Source organism: Dermochelys coriacea, chromosome 4 (assembly GCF_009764565.3).
Source record: "Dermochelys coriacea isolate rDerCor1 chromosome 4, rDerCor1.pri.v4, whole genome shotgun sequence".
Taxonomy (NCBI): Eukaryota; Metazoa; Chordata; order Testudines; family Dermochelyidae; genus Dermochelys; species Dermochelys coriacea.
This window is the reverse complement of record NC_050071.1, coordinates 90701477-90726725: the sequence shown is the minus strand read 5'-3', so window position 1 is coordinate 90726725 and position 25249 is coordinate 90701477. Positions and strand designations below refer to the sequence as shown.

General features: G+C 41.5%; 2 protein-coding genes across 4 annotated transcripts in view; one reads left to right on the top strand and one right to left on the bottom strand.

Moving 5' to 3' along the window:
* PPAT (phosphoribosyl pyrophosphate amidotransferase) overlaps positions 1–25249 on the bottom strand; it is a 76780-nt gene that overhangs the window by 19532 nt on the left and 31999 nt on the right. For both annotated transcript variants that reach the window (XM_038399145.2, XM_043513776.1), the window contains exon 2: positions 2248–2314. In XM_038399145.2, the coding sequence (XP_038255073.1) occupies positions 2248–2314 (67 nt within the window). The remainder of the gene's footprint in view (positions 1–2247; positions 2315–25249) is intronic.
* PAICS (phosphoribosylaminoimidazole carboxylase and phosphoribosylaminoimidazolesuccinocarboxamide synthase) overlaps positions 11898–25249 on the top strand; it is a 62928-nt gene continuing 49576 nt past the window's right edge. For both annotated transcript variants that reach the window (XM_038399141.2, XM_038399139.2), the window contains exons 1-3: positions 11898–12304; positions 18107–18193; positions 23044–23523. In XM_038399141.2, coding sequence (XP_038255069.2) covers positions 11917–12304; positions 18107–18193; positions 23044–23523 — 955 coding nt within the window. In that variant the 5' untranslated portion in view covers positions 11898–11916. The remainder of the gene's footprint in view (positions 12305–18106; positions 18194–23043; positions 23524–25249) is intronic.

The following is a 25249-nucleotide window of genomic DNA, read 5'->3' as shown; positions in this document are numbered from 1 at the left end:
GGCTGCCCACAGGAGAGAACTGGAGGCAACGAAAGAGGCAGAAAAAACCCAAGAGGCTGCCCACAGGAGAGCTATCGAGGCAAGGGAAAAAGAACCGGAGGAAAAGGGAAAAAAGAGAGGAAACACGCACTGGAGATGAAGAAGGCAAAGGCTCAGCAGAATATACCAACAAACCCTAGCAATCCTTCTCCAGGTACCGCCTCACATCCCAGGAAGTTCCCCACCTACAAGGCAGGCGATGATACTGAGGCCTTCTTAGAAAACTTCGAAAGGGCCTGCCTTGGGTACAGCATCTCTACAGATCAATACATGGTAGAGCTGAGGCCGCAGCTCAGTGGACCCTTAGTTGAGGTGGCGGCTGAAATGCCTAAGGAACACATGAACAAGTATGAACTGTTTAAAACCAAGGTGAGAGTCAGAATGGGGCTAACACCCAAGCATTCCCGTCGGCGGTTCAGAGCCCTAAGGTGGAAACCAGACATGTCATTTACCTGACATGCCTATCACATTGTGAAACATTGGGATGCCTGGATATCAGGAGCAAGTGTTAAATCTCCAACAGAGTTGCCCTTCCTAATGCAAATGGAGCAGTTCTTAGAGGGTGTTCCTGAGGAAACAGAAAGATACATCCTAGATGGGAAGCCCACAATTATAATCGAGGCAGGGAAAATTGGAGCCAAATGGGTGGAGATGGCAGAAAAGAAAAAAAAACTAGTAGCAGTTGGGGCGAATATCAGAAGGGGCAAACTGGAACAAAATGGGTGGAGGGAGGAGAGAGGAACAATCCTGGTCGCAGCTGGAGCGGAGACCAGAAGAGACAACTTCTGATCTCACCCTACTACCGGGGACAGCCCAAGGCCTCAACTACACACCAAGGAACACTCCAGACACTTTATCGTCCTGCCACACCGTTCTCCAGCAACCCACCTCGCCCCAGTGACCTGTCAGTTGGACGATGAATTAAAAGACAAAAGGCTATGAGATACTCCAACAACAGATGAGAGGGGGAGGTAAGCAAAGACTGAGCCAGTTTATCGGCAGAGAGAGTCTGCATCAAGGCAGGATTCTCATTTCTGGATTTTGTTTCTCCACTGTGAGCTAAGTAAGACACTCTCATGCGCTACTTGAGGGACCTGTTAGTGTGAGAGCTCTGTCCTGCTGGGCACGCTCCCACTTCCTGGGACTCAGAACCTTCTGGCACTGAAGTCAGTGAATGAGATCTGGGCAGAAGATGCAGTTTTAACTGACACAGCTCCAATCCCTATGTTCCTTCCAGGAGGGTAGTTGGTTATCTTGTATTTCACTTCCTGACATCAGCTCAGTGTAAATATAGGAAGTAAAATTCTCTAGAGCATGTTAAGTGCTTTGGCCTAAGACCTTTTTTGGGCTTGACCATTTTAGGCCTGTTGGCACCCTCTGGATTTCTATCAGGTTGGAAATAGACGAGGGGAAATCTGAAAAATCCTCCCAGTCTCTGGATTTATTAATTTGTGTGCAGCATTTAACTCTTCAAAGTATCTGCCATGATATTTACTAAAGCCAAAGTCAGTCATAGGTGCATCTGCTTCCAGGCATTAATCTAGTTTCAAAATTGTGGGTTTTTGTTTCACTCTTTTCCCTCCATTCCACCAGAACTCTGCTAGTTTCACACATTAGTATTTAGAACTGCCAGCACCAAACCCTTTCAACTCACCAGAGCTAACATTAGAAGAAAGGGGCTCTGGTATTGACAGCTCCAGAACAGATTGCTTTTTACTGGAGCAAAAGATTAATTTCAGTGTTGTTGGAGCTGTATTGGTCCCAGGATATTAGAGAACAAGGTGGGAGAGGTAATATCTTTTATTGGACCAACTTCTGTTGGTGAGAGAGACAAGACATTGCCTTACCCACCTCGTTTCTTCAAAAGCTTGAAGTGGACTTGAAGGATAACCTAGTCTGAGTTTTGTTGTTGATTTTTTTAGAATAGTTTAAGCTTAGTCTATACAACAATAAGTTAAGGAACTGAACTCGGTACTCTTATTATGACAAATTCTTGTTATTTCATGTCTCTTGCTTATTATTCCTATTTCCTGGAACAAGCAGAGACTCTCCTCGTGCACCTCAGGTGGAAATGTGTTATTTTTTCCCGATTTTTCTTTTGAGTACTCCTTATTTTGCTCTATTTTAAAGACTGGATTTTAATGTAAAGACTAGATTTTTACTTCTTAAAAATGGCAACAAAATAGTAAAAGGTCCTTCAAATTTTACCTTGTGCACTTTGAATGTTTGGGCTGAGTCTCCATCACTTGTCACAATTCCACCACTTTCTTGGCCCCTGTGGACAAAATTAGCATAAATACTGAATGGCTAACTGAACACAACATCCAAACAAAATATTAACTTGTAAAGCGTAAAAGAACATAACCGTTCGTGTTAAAAATGTCTTAAGTGCTCCATTTTCATAGACTTATCAAAACTATGCTTTTTGTATGTTCATATTGCACTTTATTATAAAATATTTAAGGCTCAATCCAAAACACACTGAAATCAATTAAAGTCTTTCCATTAATTTCAATGGGTGCTGGATCTGGTCCTTACTGCTGACTTTCTATAGTCTAATTTCAAGGTGAACATAAAATACTACCAGCTCCTTAAATTGAAATGCCAGGCAGCCCAATTGCCAGTCACACCAGCCACTCGTGTGGCCCTGCAGCCAGCAGCACTGGCCACTGCTGGAGCTGCCCCAGGGCCAGCTGCACTGGCTGCTGCTAAGGTGGCCAGGGAAGGCAGCTGGCCCTGGAGGGGGCCTCCTAGAGCAGAAGCCCCCCAGCTAAGATTTAGTCAGGGGTATTCATAGTACAAGTCATGGACAGGTCACAGGCCATGAATTTTTGTTTATTGCCTGTGACCTGTCCATGACTTTTATTAAAAATACCTATTACTAAATTGTAGCCTTAACAATAAATCGATTCAGATGTGGTCTTTGGGTTACTGGTAAATTCCCAATGCAACCTTTAATTGCTCAAAAATTGAATACCCTAAAATAAAAATGTCTGTAGAATGCGCCTACAAGCTGTAGCCAAGAAAAAAAACCAAACAAAATGTAACACATATATGCTAAATGAAGTAGTTTAATGAAAACGAAAGGGAAAGAAAATGTATCTATTAGATTACTTAAATATAAAACAGCTAAAGGTCTTGTATAATAGAATGTGATTCTGCTCTCACATTAAACTAGTATAACTCAATTGGCATCATTGGAGTCATTCTCGAGTTATACTACTGTAACAGCTTGTCTACTTGAAAAGTTAATTCAGATTAAGGCAGGGCATGCATTTAAAGTGCAGTAACTATTCCAGAATAATTTTATGTATTGAAAAGACCTTATAAAAAACAGGAGAATAAGGTGCAAATGTTCAATATGCTTGATCCCAACAATAACTTAAATATTTTCCACCACTGATTATGTCCAAGTCTCAAAGTTATTTTATACGGCCATGTTTACACTATGAAAGTACTCCGATTTTACAGAAGTCGATTTTTGGGAACATATTGTATAAAGTCGAGTGCATGCGTCCACACTAAGCACATTAATTCGGCGGTGGCAAGTGTTGACATTCCAAGCGGTGCACTGTGGGTAGCTATCCCACAGTTCCCGCTGCCCATTAGAATTCTGGGCTAAGCTCCCAATGCCTGATGGGGCCAAAAATTTGTTGCGGGTGGTTATGGGTAAATGTCATCAGTCAACCCTCCCTCCCTCCCTGAAAGTAAAGGCAGACAATCATTTCGCGCCCTTTTCCCTGGATTGGCCGAGCAAACACCATAGCATGGCGAGCATGGAGCCTGTTCAGCTCACTGCAGCAGTTATGAACATTGTAAGCACCTCGCGCATTATCGTGTAGTTTATGCAGAACCAGCACCTGAAAAACCTGGCGAGGAGGCGACAGAAGCGCGGTGATGAAGACATGAACACAGATTTCTCTAAAACCACGGTCCCTGGCAATTTGGAGATCATAGAGTTACCAGGGCAGGCTCAAGCCGTGGAACGTCAATTCTGGGCCCAGAAACAAGTACAGAGTGGTGGGACTGCATAGTTTTGCTGGTTTGGGATGATTCCCAGTGGCTGCGAAACTTTTGCATGCATAAGGGCACTTCCATGGAACTTTGTGACTTGCTTTCCCCTACCCTGAAGCGCAAGAGTACCAAGATGAGAGCAGCTCTCATAGTTCAAAAGCGAGTGGCAATAGTCCTCTGGAAGCTTGCAAAGCTAGACCGCTACCAGTCAGTCGGGAATCAATTTGGAGTGGGCAAATCTACTCTGGGGGCTGCTAAAAGAAAAGGAGTACTTGTGGCACCTTAGAGACTAACAAATTTATTAGAGCATAAGCTTTTGTGAGCTACAGCTCACTTCATCAGATGCATTTGGTGGAAAACAACAGAGGGGAGATTGATACACACACAGAGAACATGAAACAATGGGTTTATCATACACACTGTAAGGAGAGTGATCACTTAAGATAAGCCATCACCAGCAGTGGGGGGGGTGGGGGGGGACGAGGAAAACCTTTCATGGTGACAAGCAAGGTAGGCTATTTCCAGCAGTTAACAAGAACATCTGAAAAAGAGTACTTGTGGCACCTTAGAGACTAACAAATTTATTTGAGCATAAGCTTTCGTGAGCTACAGCTCAGTTCGAAAGCTTATGCTCTAATAAATTTGTTAGTCTCTAAGGTGCCACAAGTACTCCTTTTCTTTTTGCAAATACAGACTAACACGGCTGCTACTCTGAAACCTGAAAGAATATCTGAGGAACAGTGGGGGGTGGGGTTGGGTGGGGGAGGGAGAAATAACATGGGGAAATAGTTTTACTTTGTGTAATGACTAATGACTAGTGTAATGACTGTCGTTATGCAAGGCACTGAATTTAGCCTTATAGAGTGGAAATCTGTCAACTTCATGAAAAAACTCGTACAGATACAGACAGACATCTTCCTCTCCAAATGCAAACAGATGGACATCATCAAGGATCTACAACCTATCCTGAAGGACGACCCATTACTCTCACAGATCTTGGGAGACAAGCCAGTCCTTGCTTACAGACAGCCACCCAACCTGAAGCAAATACTCACCAGCAACCACACACTACACAACAGAACCACTAACCCAGGAACCTATCCTTGCAACAAAGCCCGTTGCCAACTCTGTCCACATATCTATTCAGGGGACATCATCATAGGGCCTAATCACATCAGCCACACTATCAGAGGCTCCTTCACCTGCGCATCTACCAATGTGATATATGCCATCATGTGCCAGCAATGCCCCTCTGCCATGTACATTGGCCAAACTGGACAGTCTCTACGTAAAAGAATGAATGGACACAAATCAGACGTCAAGAATTATAACATTCAAAAACCAGTTGGAGAACACTTCAATCTCTCTGGTCACTCGATCACAGACCTAAGAGTGGCTATCCTTCAACAAAAAAGCTTCAAAAACAGACTCCAACGAGAGACTGCTGAATTGGAATTAATTTGCAAACTGGATACAATTAACTTAGGCTTGAATAGAGACTGGGAATGGATGAGTCATTACACAAAGTAAAACTATTTCCCCATGTTATTTCTCCCCCCCACCCCACCCCATCCCCCACTGTTCCTCAGATATTCTTGTTAACTGCTGGAATTAGCCTACCTTGCTTGTCACCATGAAAGGTTTTCCTCCTTTCCTCTTCCTGCTGCTGGTGATGGCTTATCTTAAGTGATCACTCTCCTTGCAATGTGTATGATAAACCCATTGTTTCATGTTCTCTGTGTGTGTGTGTATATATATATATATATATATATATATATATATATATATATATATATATATCAATCTCCCCTCTGTTTTTTCCACCAAATGCATCCGATGAAGTGAGCTGTAGCTCACGAAAGCTTATGCTCTAATAAATTTGTTAGTCTCTAAGGTACCACAAGCACTCCTTTTCTTTTTGCGAATACAGACTAACACGGCTGCTACTCTGAAACCTGTGGGGGCTGCTGTGATGCAAGTAGCCAACACAATCATTAAGCTGCTGCTATCAAAGGAAGTGACTCTGGAAATGTGCAGGTCATAGTAGATGGCTTTGCTGCAATGGGATTCCCTAACTCTGATGGGGCTTTAGACGGAACTCATATCCCTATCTTGGGACCGGACCACCAGGGCAGCCAGTACATATACTGCAAGGGGTACTTTTCAATGGTGCTGCAAGCACTGGTGGATCACAAGGGAGTTTCACCAACATCAGCGTGGGATGGCCGGGAAAGGTTCATGATGCTCGCGTCTTCAGGAACTCTGGTCTGTTTAAACAGCTGCAGGAAGGGATTTACTTCCCAGACCAGAAAATAACTGTTGGGGATGTTGAAATGCCTATAGTTATCCTTGGGGACCCAGCCTACCCCTTAATGCCATGGCTCATGAAGCCATATACAGGCAGCCTGGACAGTAGTAAGGAGCTTTTCAACTATAGGGTAAGCAAGTGCAGAATGGTGGTAGAATGTGCATTTGGACATTTAAAGGGTCACTGGTGAAGTTTACTGACTCGCTCAGACCTCAGCGAAACCAATATTCCCATTGTTATTGCTGCTTGCTGTGTGCTCCACAATCTCTGAGAGAGTAAGGGTAAGACTTCATGGCCGGGTGGGGGTTGAGGCAAATCACCTGGCCGCTGAGTACACGCAGCCAGTCACCAGGGCGGTTAGAAGAGCAGCAGGAAGCGCTGCGCATCAGAGAAACTTTGAAAACCAGTTTCATGACCGGCCAGGGTACTATGTGACACTTCTGTTTGTTCTTCCTTGATGAAAACCCGCCCTCTTGGTTGCCTCTAAATTCCCTGTAAGCCACCCGCCCTCCCCCCTTCAATCACAACTTGCTTGCAAAGGACAAAGTCACTACCGTTTAAAAAACACGTATTCTTTTTTAATTCATTATAAAAATAGGGAGATAACTCACAAGGTAGCCCGGGTGCAGTTTGGGAGGAGGGTAGGAGGGAAGGAAAAGGCCACTTTAAAACTTGTTGAATGCCAGCCTTCTGTTGTTTGGGCTGTCCACTGGGGTGGAGTGGTTGGGTGCCCAGAGCCTCCCCCCCGACATTTTTGGGCATCTGGGTGAGGAGGCTATGGAACTTGGGGAGGAGGGTGGGTGTTTAAACAGGGGCTGCAGAGGCAGTCTGTGATCCTGCTGCCGTTCATTAAACCTCCACCAAATGCCGGAGCATGTCCGTTTGATCCAGCAGTAGCCCCAGCGTTGCCTCATGCCTCCTCTGATCTTCCTGCCGCCACCTCTCCTCACGTTCATCGGCCCCTTTCCTGTACTCTGCTCTTGTGTCCCTCCACACATTCTGCTGAGCTCTGTCAGTGCCGAACGATTGCATGAACTCGGAACATTTCATCGCGCGTGTGTTTTTTTCGCCCCCTTATCTGAGATAGCCTTTGGGACAGAGGAGGGAGGTTTGAAACATTTGCAGCTGCTGGAGGAAAAAAAAGGGAGTGACGATACGTTTTACAGAACAATGACTATACTCTTTCACAGTGAGCAACACTATACACATTACATAGCACATGTGATTTTGGTACAAGGTCGCATTTTGCATCTTATATAGAGTGCCTGCGGCTTTGGTGTTAGAGATCACACATGCAGTGCCAGGCAACAGAATTCAGCTTGCATGCGGCCATGGTAAGCCGTAGTCTTACAGCTTCTGCAACCTTCATAACAGCATTGCCCTCCTCTCCCATACCAAGCAAAGCACGTTGAGTTGGCCATTTAGTGCTGAGGTTTTCCTGTTAACGTGCAGCAGCAGAAACCAAACTAAACCCCCACACCCCCCGATCCAATTCTCTGGGATGATTGCTTTACCCCTCACCCCACCGCGGGGCTGATATAAGGGAAGATCCCTGCTAGCCAAACGCGAACAGCTCAGCGCCAATGCCCCCCCCCCCCACACACACACACACACTACGTGGCTAACTGCGGGGAGGATTTCTTTTCAGCCACAGGCAAACAGCCCAGTTGGAACGGCAACCTCTGAATGTCCCCTTAATTAAATTCTCCAATTTCAACCAGGTTACCATGAACAATATCACTCTCTTGAGGATAACACAGAGAGATAAAGAACGGATATTGCTTGAATGCCAGCGAACACTGGGACCATATGCTGCCAGGCTTTGTCATGCAATGATACCAGATTACTTGCTACTAGCATAGCATGGTAAAGTGTCCTACCATAGAGTACGGAATAAGGCTGCTCTCCCCAGAAACCTTCTGCAAAGGCTTTTAGAGTCCTTCTAGGAGAGCTTCATGGAGACGTCCCTGCAGGATTTCCGCTCCATCCCCAGACACGTTAACAGACTTTTCCAGTAGCTGTACTGGCCACGAATGCATCCCAAGTACTCAAGGCTACTTAATCATTAAAAAACGCTTGCTTTTATAACATGTATTATATTTAAAAAGGTACACTCACCAGAGGTCCATTCTCTGGCTTCGTTGGGTTGGGAGGGCATTTCAGTCAGGGCGATAAAAAGATCCTGCTGTTGGGGAAACGGTGTGCCGTGTGCTCTCCTCAAGCTCCTCATCTTCCCTGTCTGCAAAAATCATCAGGCATGGCGGAGAGTACCCCAACATTGGAGTCCACGGACAGGGGTGGGGTAGTGGTGGCGGCTCCCCCTAGAATTGCATGCAGCTCAGCGTAGAAGCGGCATGTCTGGGGCTCTGTCCCGGAGCATCCGTTTGATTCTTTGGTTTTCTGGTACACTTGTCTGAGCTCCTTAAGTTTCACACAGCATTGTGTTGTGTCCCTGCTGTAGCCTCTGTCCCTCATGGCCTCGGAGATTTTTTGAAATGTTTTGGCATTTCGTCTTTTGGAACGTAGTTCTGATAGCACGGATTCCTCTCCCCATACAGCGATCAGATCCAGTACCTCCTGTGCAGTCATGCTGGAGCTCTTTTTCGATTCTGGGACTGCATGGTCACCTGTGCTGATGAGCTCGCCTGGCCAAACAGGAAATGAGATTCAAAAGTTCCCAGGGCTTTTCCTGTACACCTGGCCAGTGCATCCAAGTTCAGAGTGCTGTCCAGAGCGGTAACAGTGGTGCATTGTGCGATAGCTCCCAGAGCCCAATACCTTCAAATTGCGTCCACTAACCCTAATTCGAAACGGCGATGTCGATTTCAGAGCTAATCCCCTCGTTGGGGAGGATTACAGAAATCGGTTTTAAGAGCCCTTTATGTCGAAAAAATGGCTTCGTTGTGTGGATGGGTGTAGGGTTAATTCGATTTAATGCTGCTAAATCCGAGAAACTCATAGTGTAGACCAGGCCTAAGTCATTAACACCACCTGTGTGTAAAGTCAATTTTTAAAAATATAAAAATAAACTAGGGCTGTCAATTAATTGCAGTTAATGCACGCTATTAACGCAAAACAAATTAATTAAAAACAAACAGTCATGAATAATTACAGTTTTAATCACACTGTTAAACAATAATAGAATACCAATTTAAATTTATTATAAATATTTGTGGATTTTTTTCTACATTTTCAAATATATTGATTTCAATTACAACATAGAATACAAAGTGTACAGTGCTCACTTTATATTATTTTTGGTTACAAATATTTGAACTATAATAAACATTTTTCAATTCACCTCATACAAGTCTACTCAGTCCTCCTTCTTGTTCAGCCAAATCAGTAAAACAAAACAAGTTTGTTTACATTTATTAGAGATAATGATGCCCTCTTCTTATATATAATATCACCTGAAAGTGAGAACAGGCATTTGCATGACACTGTTGTAGCCGGCGTTGCAAGGTATTTATGTGCCAGTTACATTAAACATTTGTATGCCCCTTCATGCTTTGACTTGCAGGCTCTAAAGTTTTAGATTTTTTAACATAGCTGTACTCAAAAACAAAACAAATCGACATCTGTAAATTTTACTTCATGATAAAGAGATTGCATTACAGTACTTTTATGAGATTAATTGAAAAATACTAGTTCTTTTAAATTTTTTTTTACAGTACAAATATTTGAAATAAAAAAATATAAATTGAGCATATTTTGTATTCTGTTTGTTTTAACCTCATAATTGTGATTTTTTAAAAATTGTTGACAACCCTAAGATGACCACTTTTGTCCAAAAAATTATTTGCTACTGTTTCTTGTAATACCAAAATGTTGTTATAACAAAGAAGTTACAGAAAAAATTCTTTCCCGCCCTCGCCAGTTTACTTTGCTCAGAAAAATGCATCTATAGACACAAAAATTGACAGAAAAACTTAAAAGTGGGTGTAGTACACTCATCGACTTTAAACAGAGTTTTTAAATTTTAGGCCATTTCTATGTTGATCATGGCCCTCCAAATATCATAGCAAAATCAAAGAAGGATGGTTGCAGTTAACCTTCGGAGTAATGCCTCTGATTTTCACCAATTCAAAACTCTGAATCCAACCCTCATCACCTCCCCCCGCCCCGGCAACCCCTGTCTCCCCCAACACACCCACACACCCACCCTTAATAGACAGTGAACCCTCTGAGATAGGCTGTACAAAGCTTGGCAAGGGCTGTGTACCCCATCCAGCAAAGCTATACTCTAAAGGTACTTTTGAGGTCAGTAATGGCTGGGGAAGGAGTGGAACCGGTAGAATCATGGCTATGCAGATCAACTAACCAAGCCAAGCAACCTCCTTACTCAAGTGAAAATATGCAGCAAGGGGCATCCGCTTCTAGTCTATGAGTTTCTGTTCTCCCCTTTTGCTTTCCTTAGAGTTCTCCAGCATAGAGCCCATATATCTAGCTGCAGGCAGGAACTAGGATTTGGTCCTTAGTACAGTACCCATATGGCACTAAAAAGGTCAGTTTCATTAACATGCAGCCTATATCATCATACCTCTTTAGTCTTAGGGCAGGTCTACTCTACTGCTTAATGCATCCGATGAAGTGAGCTGTAGCTCACAAAAGCTTATGCTCAAATAAATTTGTTAGTCTCTAAGGTGCCACAAGTACTCCTTTTCTTTCTACTGCTTAAGTCGACCTAGCTTACGTCATTCAGGTGTGTGAAAAAGTACCCCGCTCTCCCAAAATACCACAAGTTTTTTGCTGTCCACACTGGTGCTATGCAGACAAGAGTGTGCTCTCTCATCAACATAGCTTCCGCTTCTAGCCAAAGTGGAGTAATTATGCTGACAGGAGAGCACTCTCCTGTCAGCATAGCACATCCTCACCAGACGCAATACAGCTGCGCCGATGTAGTGCTGTAGTGTAGACCTGCCCTTAGTTTTCAGCTTTTTTGTTTAGATCAGTTGTACTCATGAGCAATGCTAGAATAAAATAGGAGTTTTATAAAATACAGGCACACAGTTTAAAACATGGGTGATTCCAATGTGTATTTTTAATGCTAATAAAATATCAAATGCAATCATAATTTGTAACTTAATGAGAACTCTTACCAACATCTTTTAGGTTCCAAAATGTAAAACTGGCTGCAAACAAAAACTGCTACAATGTCGAATTAATTCCTAACAAACAACAACACGAGATAATCTTTAAAAAAAGAACGCATTTACTTTCTTTCTTAAAACATTCATTAAACAGAGTGATCATACTTAAAACATTGTTCATAAGAAGGGTTAAAGCAAGTAGACACCCCGAGTTTATTCTTTATCTTGTGGAATACTAGGTATTACATTACACTTCATTTGTGCAGGAGCTGTTTTATTTGTCGCCTTCTAATATAGAGCCTGCTTATTTGGCAGTTTCTCAAGTTACTCCCCTCAGGCAGTTTGAGCCAGTAAAACTAGATCCTTTCATCTCTGTGGAGCTTACTGACAACCAGCCGTCTGGTTTCCAAGGAAACAAAATCTTGGCTAGAAATAGTGAATCATTTCCAGGTCACTTTCAACATGGAGAGTGGAGCAGGAAAGCATTGGACTGAAGAGGAGGTTAAAGCCTTGCTAAGCGTCTGGTCAGAAAAAAACATAAGAAAGCAACTTCATGGAACACTAAGGAATAAAGGAATATTTATCTACATTGCTAAAAGACTACAGGAGTTAGGAGTTTGCAGAGACTGGAAACAGTGCCGTGCAAAGTATAAAAATCTGAAGTATGAATTCAGAACAGTTAAATATGCCCACAACTCTGGAGATGCCACTAAAACCATGAAGTTTTTTCATGATCTGGATGCCATACTGCAATATGAACCAGTCACACAATTAACAGAGGATGAAAACGGCAAGTGCTCTGCAACTGAGAGACAGCTGAACATAAGCACTACCACAGAGAACACTGAAGGTAAAAACTAATTTCTCTTCTATTTCTTGTCTTTGTACAAAAAACAATAAATCTGTTAAGATTAAAAGCCACATTATATAGCCCTAGAAACAGAGTTAGAACAGCAACTGACTTGATACATCCCTTGCAGATGGGGAAAAAAGAAGGTTAGCACCACTAGTGTTGAAGTCTGTAAATACAGCATAACCCTAACAAATTTCACTAACTGCTGGAAAGGTCCAGTCCTGCAGAGACTCTGTACCTTGTGCAACTGGGTCCTAATATTCTTCTAAAAATTTTTCTTTGGAATATATTTGTAATACTTTGCAACAGGTGTTTAGAGCTTCAGTTCAAAAACAAAACTAAATTATTATAGCATATACTATATTACAAATTTCACAACTCAATTATAAATTTGTTTTTTTTTTAAATAAATAATTACTGTCAGGTCTGAAGTCAAAGAGATGTTTAATTTTAGCATACTTTTATTACTATTTTAAGAAGATTTACCCCCTTAAATGCAATATTATTAATTGTGAAGCATGTGAATACAATGAAATGAAAATGCATGGCTTACAAAATTGTATTACATTTGTGCACTGAGTATTTGATAAACATTTTTGAAAGAAGCTATTAGTGTATTTAGTCATGTAAAATGTGTTATGTTTAAAAATATATAAACAGAGACCATTCTGAAGCAAGACGGAAATAATTTAAGAGACATTTTTAAACAAGAAGAAATGGTGGTATTTACCAAACCAGTTGCACATCAGGTTCTGTTAAACCCCCTCAGTGTGCATAAGCATCATTACCATTACACTGGGATTTACCATATCACAGGGAGAGGTGGAAGAGACAAGACAATTGGAGATAGGCCGAGGAGACAATGTTTTGATCACAATTAGAATTAGGTGAGGGTTCAGGTTTGAGGCTAGATCAGAGCTGCAGTTGGTGATCTCACAGTGCCAAAAGCCCCTGTGATGCTGTTACAAGATTTCAGTCGCATCCCAACTGACAACAAGAAAAAGCCCCCCCCCCCCCTTGGTATTCATTTTTATCTACAGCAGTACCAGAATCTTGGGGGGGGGGGGGAGGAGAGATGAGAGATTCAAATCAGAACCCAATTTGCTCCCACAATGTGAAGAGGTTTGGATTAAGTTACAATTGTGAATCATTTTTACAAAACAAAAATCAATTAAAGTATAGATTATTCAAAGATTTTTAAAGGCACAAAGGGGAGCTGGATGCCTAACTCCCATTGTAGAGAGAGATGTGCAAAGGGACAAAAGGAAGTGGACAGCTCTTGCAGTTGGGAAAGTGTGATTTTTCCCATGTTTTAAGAAAAGACTCACATTTTTAGTTTTTAATCTTAAAGGTTTTTAAAAATGTATATGAATGTAGTTCTATGATAACGTGTCATCCATTTGAAGATATTTAGTTAAAATAAAATTATTAAATACATGCATTGTGAATTGTACATTACTGTAATCTGTGCATTATTTAAAACAAAAATCTAAAAATGGAAGAAGTTCAGGGGGCAGATCTTAAGCTGGTATAAATTGCTATAGCTCTATTGACTTCAGTGGAGCTATGACCATTTTCACCAGCTGAGGATCCACCCCTGAACTCAAGGTTATCCTGCATGTTTTAAACTGATTTGCCCAAATGGTTCATTTTAACTTTGCTTCCTTTGAACCATAAATCATTAAGGGGCATTTTCAATTAATGTTTCACATCTCTTACCCTGAATATCTAAGATAACTTCAGAAAGGACCCAATAATCAGCCAGCCTTTCTGATGAACCCTAATCCAGGGTATTAATTTAAAAAATTGTATCCTTGGTGGAACGTACTGCATTTTGGGGCATGTGAAAAATCGGATTTCAAAAGTATGATGCAATAGTGGTACATTCAAATGTCTATACAGAAAAGGAAATAAGGGAAGCATTTGTGCATTTGGTTTTAATTCTTCTTTATAAAAAGCACAAATTAAATACAGTCAATGGCAATAATGTAGTAGAAATAGTTCAGAATGGAAATGCAAAAATTCACACAATCATAACCCAGCCACAACACACACATATTAAAACATAAATGTAACCTACGACTAGTACATAGGTAACAAGGGACAAACCATGATTATAAGAATAGTATCTAAGAATTGTCCATTAAAATACACAAGTCAGGAAAGTCACACAATACTGCATTCTGGGCCCAATCCTATTCCATTAAAGTCAGTGGGGAAATTCCCATAGAAGTGACAACTCTCAATAAGAATGTTTTTAACTGAATTTTTAAATCTATTTTTTGACACAGCATCCTTTAAAATATATGTCCTAGACATTTTATTACTTCTCATAAAAGAAAAGATTTCATAAGAGATTTTCTGCTCTTTGCTCATGTGTTTTGGAGGATAAGATTAAAATTCAAAATGATCTGGACAAATTGGAGAAATGGTGTGACGTAAATAAGAAGTTCAATAAGGACAAATGCACAGTACTCCACTTAAGAAGGAACAATCAATTGCACACATATAAAATGGGAAATGACCACCTAGGAAGGAGTTCTGCGGAAAGGGAGCTGGGGATTGTAGTGGATCACAAGCTTTAAAAAAGTCAAATATCATTCTGGGATGTATCAGCAGGAGTGCTGTAAACAAGACACAAGAAGAATTCTTCCACTCTACTCCACGCTAATAAGGCCTCAACTGAAGTAAAATGTCCAGTTCTGTGCAACACCTTTCAGAAAAGATGGTAACAAACTGGAAAAAGTCCAGATGAGAGCAACAAAAGCGATTAAAGGTCTAGAAAACATAACCTATGAGGAAAGACTGAAAAAATTGTGTTTGTTTAGTCTGGAAAAAAAGATGACCGAGGGAAGACATAACAGTTTTCAAGTATATTAAGCCACAGTTACAAACACCAGAGTTACAAACTGAGCAGTCAACCACACACCAATCAGGCAGCAGCAGATGCACACAAAAAGCAAATATAGTAATGTAACCTACGTAAATGTAAACTACTAATAAAAATAAAGGGAAAATTTAAAAAAAAAATTGACAAGGTAAGAAAACTGTCTATGCTTGCTTCATTTAAATTAAGATGGTTAAAAGCAGCATTTTTCTTCTGTATATAAATTTTCAAAGCTGTATTAAGTCAATGTTCAGTTGTAAACTTTGGAAAGAACCACCATAACATTTTGTTCAGAAGTACAAACAACCTCCACTCCCGAGTTGTTCATAACTCTGCGGTTCTACCGTACCTAACAGGATGTTACAAGGAGGAGAGGGGAATTTTTCTTCTCCTTAACCTCTGAGGATAGGACAAGAAGCAATGGGCTTAAAATTGCATCAGGGGAAGTTTAGGATGGACATTAGGAAAAACCTTCTACCTGTCAGTGTAGTTAGGCACTGGTACATGTTTGTTGTATGTAAAGTAAATAGGGTGGTTGTGAAATCTCCGTCACTGGAGGTTTTTAAGAACAGGTTAGACAAACACCTGTCAGGAATGGTCTTGTTCCTGGGTAGGCAACCTATGGCACGCATGCCAAAGGCGGCACGTGAGCTGATTTTCAATGGCACTCACACTGCCTGGGTCCTGGCCACCGGTCCGGGGGGGCTCTGCATTTTAATTTAAATTTTAAATAAAGCTTCTTAAACATTTTAAAAACCTTACTTACTTTACATACAACAAATAGTTTAATTATATATTAAAGACTTATAGAAAGAGACCTTCTAAAAAATGTTAAAATGTATTACTGGCCCGCGAAACTTTAAATTAGAGTGAATAAATGAAGACTCGGCACACCACTTCTGAAAGGTTGCCGACCCCTGGTCTAGTTATTACTTAGTCCTGCCATGAGTGCAGAGGACTAGACTAGCTGACCTACTGAGGTCCCTTCCAGTCCTACACTTCTATGATTCTATGTTTAGAAGGGTCTTTGGGGCAGACCTGAAAGAAACACTCTTGCTGGGGGGAGAGGGAGGAGATACCACACACACTCTGCATCCATAGGAAGCCCTGTTCTTCCACAGTAGTTCTGGCACCCAGTGCCTCCCACGGATCTGAATGGGAAGGGGAGGGGAAGAAATGCAAAACACAGTTCATACTCAAATTAAAATAGCCACAGGATGCCTCTTCCACAAGGTCAGAGAGGGATAAAGTATCTCTCCACCACAGCCAGCCCCTATTTTGTGCTGGACTTCACCCCTTTGGACCATGCAGAAAGTCTGAACACCGCCTAGCTGCCTGAATCTCATTGCAAATCATGGGACTTTGGGATTTAGACTCTGAAAACTGAACCCTTTTTTAATTTTATCTAATATGGGGTTAATATCAGATATTCCAACAGCGCTGTGTAAGTAATACATATATGTATACAGACTAGACATGCAATGCAACAATATACTACCTGTGTGACAGGTTCAGGCCAGATGGCTACAGGAGAGTAATAGAAGGCAGATATATTAGCCCCAGGTTAAGCAGGTCCCTTTTCCCTGGGTAAGGTAACAGGGAAGGTTCCAGAACAATCAGGAACTTTCTGGAGACAATTAAGAAGACAGGCTGATTAGAACACCTGCAGCCAATCAAGAAGCTGCTAGAATCAATTAAGGAAGGCTAATCAGGGCACCTGGATTTAAAAAGGAGCTCACTTCAGTTTGTGGAGCGCGTGTAAGGAGCTGGGAGCAAAAGGCGCTAGGAGCTGAGAGTGAGAATGCATACTGTTGGAGGACTGAGGAATACAAGCATTATCAGACACCAAGAGGAATGTCCTATGGTGAGGATAAAGAAGGTGTTGGGAGGAGGCCATGGGGAAGTAGCTCAGGGAGTTGTTGCTGTTGCACAGCTGTTCCAGGAGGCACTCCAGACAGCTGCATTCCACAGGGCCCTGGGCTGGAACCCGGAATAGAGGGCGGGCCCGGGTTCCCCCCAAACCTCCCAACTCCTGGTCAGACACAGGAGTTGACCTGGACTGTGGGTTTATGAAAACAGCCAAACTGAGGGCTGCTGTGAAGCTCCAAGGCGAGCAAATCTGCCAATAAGCGCAAGACCTACCAAGGTAGAGGAGGAACTTTGTCATGCTGCCCCACAGATATCCGTGGCTCAAATTGTTCAGTAGCAATAAAAAATTTTTTAAATCAACACTAAATTAAACATGGTATGTTTATAGGATGTTTGGAAATGCTGAAAGGGACGATGGCCATTCCAACTAGGTAAGTCACACAAATCCATCTACTCTCCCTGGCTAATCAAAATTATTCTTCAGATTCAGTAGATTCTGAACTTCACTTAAGCATGCCTACCTTACACACCTGTCTGGTGTTTACTACAATAACTCTCAGAACTCATGGAGGGACACCATACCGAAGGTTAGCGTTCAATCTTATTAATTCAGTTTTTCCCTTATCACATTTAAAAGCTATTCTTACAACAATGAAATGGCTAGAATTATTGCATAACTTGCTTTGGATAATATGGATCCATCTGGAAATTGTGTTTATTTGGGATTTTTGCTTCCATTTTTTATTTTAAAATGACAGGCTAGTAGTATGTATATTCTGAAAAATAGGCTATCCTTCACAAACAGAAGCAAAAAGGGACATATGAGCCAAAAGGGGTAAATCAGCTCTGTTCTTTACATGTATATATTAAAGTTCACCAACACATCCAGCCCATTATTACAGTTACTTCCAGCCTACATTTATATGCTTGCAAGCAAGCAAATTTGCCACTGTACATTGACTGCAGTTTACACATTGTAATATCGTCTAGATAGATTTATTCCACATCTGTTTATAAGAAAATTCTTTCCCTATCCCCTTCAGGTGAAATATCAGTTGCACTGGAAGAGGATGAGGATGTCCCAGAGGATCCATTACTTTTTATTTCACATGTCAGACCAATTGAACTAGGTACAGTATGATGGTGCGGGGAGAAAAGCAAAAACACTGCTATTAGATTTATTTCTCATTGCATCTTCGAAAAAACTAGAGAGTAAAATAATTGTGTCTCGCTAGGAACAGCTTCCATTAGCCTCAGTACATCAGCAGTCAGTTTCTGATTAATGTAACTTAGACATTATTGCTCTTTCTTCCTCCTAGTTTTATATTTCTGCAGCCTCACGAACAACTGGATGTTAACCACTGTAGGTGGCAGATGACCACTGCATGACCAATTTGTTGACTCCATATCAGCTTTCACCCTCAAAAACCACTCCCTGCAACAGCTAATCAGATTAACTCAGTTTATTTGAGAGAATTTTATTACGTACTAATTGAGGACCTGTCATATGATAGCATGTGAGGCATGTGTCATTTGTGGAATTTCTGCCACATCATGCAATTTCTGTACAAATTGGCAAATCTATGAGTAAATGGGCTGAGCGCAGAGAAGATCTGCAGGGATTTAACAAAGTAGAATGAACAACTCAAGACTGCAGTAGCATCCACAGCAGCTGCATCCCCATTTCATGTGGAGGTTTGGCAAGCAAATCCACAGGTCCACCGATGATCCAGCAACTCAGTTGGGAACTGTCTAGCTGCAACAATGCCTTTGCTAAGGATACTCATGTTCAGCAGAAACCTGAGCAACGTAAACCATTTGCTTCCCCAGCAAGTCGTCCTCATGAACTGTTAGTCCTGCCAGTCACCAACTGACAGTTCTGAAAACCCAAACAAACATTTTCCCCAACACAGACCATGAGCTTTTGACTAGATCGTGAGGCATGTCTACGCTCATTAAGTAGGAAACTTTTTCCAACTGAAAATCAGATGAATAGAAATTTTATTAAAAATGTGTGAAGGTTTATTACCTTAGTTGCATCCAGGGAGCTGTCTTCCAACTGGATCTGGGATTTTGAGCCTTTTTTTACTTCTATTTGGCAAAAAAGGGGGTGAGAATTTCACTCCTGATGTATATAGCTTTGCTTACAATTCACACTCAGATCAATGATTAAGGGGATAGAGGATCTAAATGAATATTATTCTTTAGCATTTCTGTGCCATTCTCCCTATTGTACCGATGGGAAAACTGAGGCACAGAGCAGAACACTGAGTCCTGGAAGAAAATAGAAAAGGAGTACTTGTGGTGCCTTAGAGACTAACAAATTTATCTGAGCATAAGCTTTCGTGAGCTACAGCTCACTTCATCGGATGCATTCAGTGGATGCATTTTTCCACTGAATGCATCCGATGAAGTGAGCTGTAGCTCACGAAAGCTTATACTCAAATAAATTTGTTAGTCTAAGGTGCCACAAAGTACTCCTTTTTCTTTTTGTGAATACAGACTAACACGGCTTCTACTCTGAAACCTGGTATTTTTTTTTAAAAACCTAGGCCAAGATTCACTCCAGGTGCTGCATTAGCAGAAGCTAGCACACATCTTGCTAGAGGGGAGTTGCAATGATACAAAATCATCTGAGACTTCTCCTTCAGCAGGAGCTGGCAGACAGCAAACACAGCCTCAAAAGCAGGGTGGCACAGTGGTTGGGAGATGCACATCATTGTTGCAACCTCTCTCTGAGAGGCTCCTATGAAGCCCTTGCTGGAAACTGAGGCTGACTCCCCAGTAGAACACGGTCATCCTTCTCAGGGCAGAATTCCCTCATGGGCATTGTGACCCTCAGGCAGGGCCGGATTAACCTTTTGTGGACCTGGCGCCAAACATATTTGTGGAACCCCATGGGGAATAATTGTAAGAAAATGGTGGGGGGAAGAGGACTGTCAGTCCACAGAGTAAGACAGGGGCTGGGGTCAAGCACAGCTGGGCAGGGAAGAAGTTGGTCCCTAGAGGGAGGCAGGGGCTTGAGGCAAGCTGGTACCCACCTCTCTCTGCCAGGGCCATGTCCTTGGGAGCTGGTTCTCTCTCCAGCTGAGCTGCAGCTCCTCAAGGCAGCAGCAGCTACTCTTCCCACCCTCTTGGTGGGCAGGCCGATTGTGGTTACTTCTGTTACTGGACTTTTAGTGTCTGGTCAACTGCCAGGTCCACTTTTTGACCAGACTTTCTGGGCAAACTCAGACACCTGGCAACAGGAGTGCTGGAACAGGGGGGAAGAGGTGTTCATGGCCCCTTTACTTTTTTTCTGCCTTAATGAATGGGGGGGAGGGAGGAAGAAAAAGGGGGGGGAGCAAGCGCCAGGCAGGGCCTCAGGGGAAGAGACTAAGTGGGGGTAGGGCCACGAAGGGAGGAGCAGAGCAGAGGGTGGGGCCTTGGTCCAGGCACTGGTCCCTCCACTTCCCCCTTCTAGGGAGCTTCCAATGCTCCTGCCTGGCAACCATAATGGGCCTCGAGTGTGGGCCTCGCGCAATAACACCATTGTAAACCTAGCATTGCCCTCAAGAGGGCACGTTGCTACTATCTGCACTTCCATGCAACAGCAAAGGAGGTATAAGCCCTATCTTTTATTGGTGCCCAGTATTGCAGAACCTGAGCACCTCCCAAAAGGAAAAAACAACGACTTCACTCTTCAGTCTCTGGATTTGTTTTTAAATTCCTGCATACAGTAGAGTGGGAGTGTAGATGTACGGGTACTATTATGAGAAAGTTTAGGCAAAGCGTTAGCTCTGAAAACTGTGAGGTATTGAGCCTAAGCCTTATGCACTGACAAATGAAAGACTAAAATCACAGTGTATGCTTTCTGAATTACCATGCTAGCAAAACCATCCCATTGACAAGATTATTTTTAGAGCTGTTTGGGAATTTTTGAAATTTTCCATCAAAAAAAGCTAATTTTTCAAAACCATAACTTCTTGAAGTCAGTTTTGACAATTTGTTTTTATTTGAAAAGTTTTTGGGAAAGGTTTCAGACTTGTCAAAGCATCCTATTTCAACATTTTCTAAATGAATGTTCAATCCACCTACCCATTGAGGCCCAATCCAGAACAATTTCAAGTCATGCAAGTCTGGAAGTCTAGCTCATATGCAGTCTGATTTACCTATAGAAGTGTTGGCCAGATGCAAAAGCTAAACAATCCTCCCCCCTACCAAACTATCGCATGTTCCTTAGTCATGAATTGTGAAATGTGAAGAGTTAATGGAGGACTTTCCCATTCTGCGCCTTGGGCTCTTTTCTTCCTTTCTCTCTCTAGTCTCAATGGTTGGCTCTTAGATAGCAAAATGATAGCCTCTTAAAAATATCTAAGATACAAATAGAAAGCAGATCAGCTGCCAAGGCAACTCCAAAAATTCTGAGCTGCAACCACTTCAAGCTTCTCTGGTGTTCACTGTGATCCAATGTGATTATTCCTGTGGTGCTCAGTTCAACTGCAGAACAAACAATCCCATGTTCCTCTAAGGCAAATGTAGGAAGTCTAGTAGTTAAGCCACCTGGGAGTAGTCTCTCCACCTGTAGTGTATCAATAGGCCAGCAGTTGCAGAGGTTCCTGCATGCTGACTTGGGACTTAATTATTAAAATAAAAAGGGGGAGGGGGGAAATACTACCTACTAGTAAAGCTTCCTTATGAGTAGAATGGCTTATAGAGACTCGTGCACCGTGACTATTCCCTCTAGACCAAGTTTATCACCAAATAGGTTATTCACATAAGTATGCTTCACTGAATCAGACTGTGCTAGCAAAGGTCATTTTTGCCACCATACAAAACTTAATGACTTTGAAGTATCCAACCACCACAGCATGGTTTACCATTTGGAAAGGGATGGTTGTAAAGGCAAAAGTCACATAAGCACACTGATTGCAAAATTTATGCCAAATTACTCTCTCATCCATGATTGCACTTCTCTGTAAGTATTGAAATCACTAAGAAAACAAAAAAGGAAAACAATGAGTTTTCTAAATCTACAAAAAAATATTTATTAGAAAGACCTAATCCTATTTCATTGTTTTAAAGGAGTACAAAATAAAATAGTTTAGTAAACTGATTTGATCAGAAAACTAATAGTAAATTCAATTAGGAGTTCACAGTCTAAAATAAAACAATTTAAAAAAATATTGAGAACATGTTTCAGCACTAGGAAATTGTGGTATTCTTCCCCCAACCTCCCCAAAAAACTGAAAACTAGAGGTTGCTAGCAAAAGTACAATTTGAAACATTTAAAATGAAAAGGAAATTTATCTAAACTGCTTATAAAATAAAAATATTTTTACTAATATACATAGTAAGTTCTCTGATTTGGTCACATAATAGTCTTTTATACTGTCCTGTATCAAGGAAGTGCAAAGCTTCAAGTTATAAGAATTGGCTTCTAGTCCTACCTCTTCCATTGAGTTCTTGTGATTTTAGGCAAATGTGTGCCTCAGATTTCCCCCAACAGGGTAGTTTTGCAAGGATTAAGGCTCTGACTCTACTAATCCTTACATGCACTTAACTTTGTGCACCTGGGCAAACCCAAAGGAATTACGTATGCATAAAGTTAAGCACACGTATAAATGCTGGCAAGAATGGGGCGTAGTTTATTAGTGTTTTTACAGCCCTTTCAGATCATGATGAAAGTGTAAAGCACAACATCATAAAGTACTAGTAACAGCAAATCTGTCACTCCTGAAAGTATTTTACTTAAAGTTAAATTTTTTTTTGAAGGTGGAGGGCAGCAAAAAAATCCTTCTCTCGAGTTAGTGCATTTTGGTTTAATTATAATATTACTGTCTTTACAAGTCATAAAATACAGTTTTATCATTAACAGCTTTGTTTGATACCTTGATTTTATTTCTATTTTTGCTCCAATGTTGTGAAGAAAAAATAAATAAAATATTTTCCTTCACTCTCATTTTCTCTGTCCTCCTCTACCCCACCCCACCTCATGCAGGTAACCCATACCTGTGTCTCTCCCCCACCCCACCTGATCTAGGTAACCCAACATCAATATTAGAGACGTCCAAAAATCCACCTTTTATTCCAACGGTAGCGAACGAAGGAGGAAAACACTGGACTGTCAATGAAGTCAGAGCTCTAATACATATATGGTCAGACAAAAACATCCAGCAACAGCTTGAAGTGACAGTAAGAAATAAAAGAATATTTGAACAGGTTGCTGCTAGGCTTCAAAAATTCGGCATTGAAAGGGACTGGAAGCAGTGCAGAACAAAGTATAAAAACTTAAAACATGAATACAAGAGTGTAAAAAATGCCCAAGACTCAGGGAACATAAGTAAAAGTATGAAATTTTTTAAGGAACTGGATGCCATTCTGGGACACAACACTGGAAAGCAATCAAGCAAATCAGGTAATGATGAAGATGAGAGGCCTACAGAATGGATAGAAGCTAAAACAGAAAAAGACTCCTTAGGTAAGAACTTAGCTATAAAAATATTATTTACAATTATTAGTTTCCCAGCACTGACATTTAAAAACAAAAAACACAGCATTTGAACATTTAAAAACTAAATGCCAAATGGAAGCATGATAGTTAGTAAGATAATATTTCATCATTAGATAATGTATGGTAACTTTTCATACTAGCTAATTATCTCCCGTTATATAAAAGGAATTGAAAAACTAAGATGCATAAAGGCAAGGGAGAAAAGATGGTGTTTTCAAAGGATATTTTAAAAGTGGTAGAGAAGTTAGGAGTTATATTAAAAAGCATCAGAGGAGTCTGTTCTTGCACCAATGACAAGATGAGTTGAAAGAAGGAACATAGAAGGCAAGCATCACATGTGAAGCAAGCAAGCAGGCAAAGACTGTGGGTCTGTCTACACTGCAATTAAACACCCATGGCCCATATCAACTGACTCAGGCTTGTGGGGCTCAGGCTAAGGGGTTGTTTAATCACAGTGTAGATATTCAGACTCAGGCTAGGGCCTGGGGAACATTTACACTCCAATTAAACAGCCCTGCAGCCCAAGCTCAAGTCTGCTGGCATCAGCCATCCATGGGTTTTTAATAGCAATGTAGATATACCCTGAAAGACAAGACTGGTCCATGATCTAGTTCAGAGGTTCTCAACCAGGGGTACACATACCCCTGGGATTACACAGAAGTGTTCCAGGGGGGTACATCAACTCATCTAGATATTTGCCTAGTTTTACAACAGGCTACATAAAAAAGCACTAGTGAAGACATTACAGACTAAAAGAAAAGGAGTACTTGTGGCACCTTAGAGACTAACAAATTTATTTGAGCATAAGCTTTCGTGAGCTACAGCTCACTTTATCAGATGCATGCAGTGGAAAATACAGTGGGGAGATTTTATTTACACAGAGAACATGAAAAAAGGGGCATTACCATACACACTGTAAGAGAGTGATCAGGTAAGGTGAGCTATTATGAGCAGGAGAGGAAAAAAAAAAAAAAAAAAAAATTTTTGTAGTGGTAATCAAGGTGGGCCATTTCCAGCAGCTGACAAGAACCTGTGAGGAACAGTAGGGGGGAAAACAAACATGGGGAAATAGTTTTACTTTGTGTAATGACATCCACTCACAGTCTTTATTCAAGCCTAAGTTAATGGTGTCTAGTTTTGCAAATTAATTCTAATTCAGCAGTCTCTCGTTGGAGTCTGTTTTTGAAGTTGTTGTTGAAGAATTGCCACTTTTAGGTCTGTAATTGAGTGACCAGAAATTGAAGTGTTCTCTGACTGGTTTTTGAACGTTATAATTCTTGACGTCAATTTATTCTTTTACATAGAGACTGTCCGGTTTGGCCAAGATACATGGCAGAGGGGCATTGCTGGCACATGATGGCATATATCACATTGGTAGATGTGCAGGTGAACGAGCCTCTGATAGTGTGGCTTATATGATTAGGTCCTCTGATGGTGTCCCCTGAATAGATATGTGGACAAAGTTGGCAACGGGCTTTGTTGCAAGGATAGGTTCCTGGGTTAGTGTTTTTGTTGTGTGGTTGCTGGTGAGTATTTGCTTCAGGTTGGGGGGCCATCTGGAAGCAAGGATTGGCCTGTCTCCCAAGATCTGCGAGAGTGATGGGTCGTCCTTCAGGAAAAGTTGTAGATCCTGGATGATGCGCTGGAGAGGTTTTAGTTGTGGGCTGCAGGTGATGGCTAGTGGCGTTCTGTT